Genomic DNA, 389 nt, shown 5'->3' on the forward strand with positions numbered 1-389 from the left:
ACTATACATATAATGAGCCCAAGAGAGAAAGAACACGCCGAGAGCGCTGGCCGCGTCCGAGAGTACCCGTCTGGCAGAGGGCAGCGACAATGACCATGACCGCATCGCCGACGGCCACAGGGTCATCCCCAGGCGAGAACCTCATCACCAGGGTCAAGGTCATAGCCAACACCACCAGGACTACGCAGCCTATCAGCCAGGACTCCGCCGTGAACTCCCTCAGGTAGCTGTTCCACATGCTGTTCGATCCTGTGGGTCGCTTGATCACGAGAACGTACCTGAGTGACGGTGGTTGATCAAGTAACTTTTCGCTTTTTATCATCTTTCTTCGTTCGTATACAGAATTATTTTCATGTTGATTAGAAAGGCAGTTGCTATAGAAGTGTTGG

The 389-nt window shown here is 51.9% G+C and overlaps 1 protein-coding gene across 1 annotated transcript in view; it reads right to left on the reverse strand.

The window, feature by feature from the left end:
* LOC119592380 (glutamate receptor-like) overlaps positions 1 to 389 on the reverse strand; it is a 10,696-nt gene that overhangs the window by 1,884 nt on the left and 8,423 nt on the right. Inside the window, exon 7 of the mRNA XM_037941202.1 lies at positions 67 to 278. Coding sequence (XP_037797130.1) covers positions 67 to 278 — 212 coding nt within the window. The remainder of the gene's footprint in view (positions 1 to 66; positions 279 to 389) is intronic.

The sequence above is a fragment of the Penaeus monodon genome, chromosome 30 (genome assembly GCF_015228065.2).
Source record: "Penaeus monodon isolate SGIC_2016 chromosome 30, NSTDA_Pmon_1, whole genome shotgun sequence".
NCBI classification, from domain to species: domain Eukaryota; kingdom Metazoa; phylum Arthropoda; class Malacostraca; order Decapoda; family Penaeidae; genus Penaeus; species Penaeus monodon.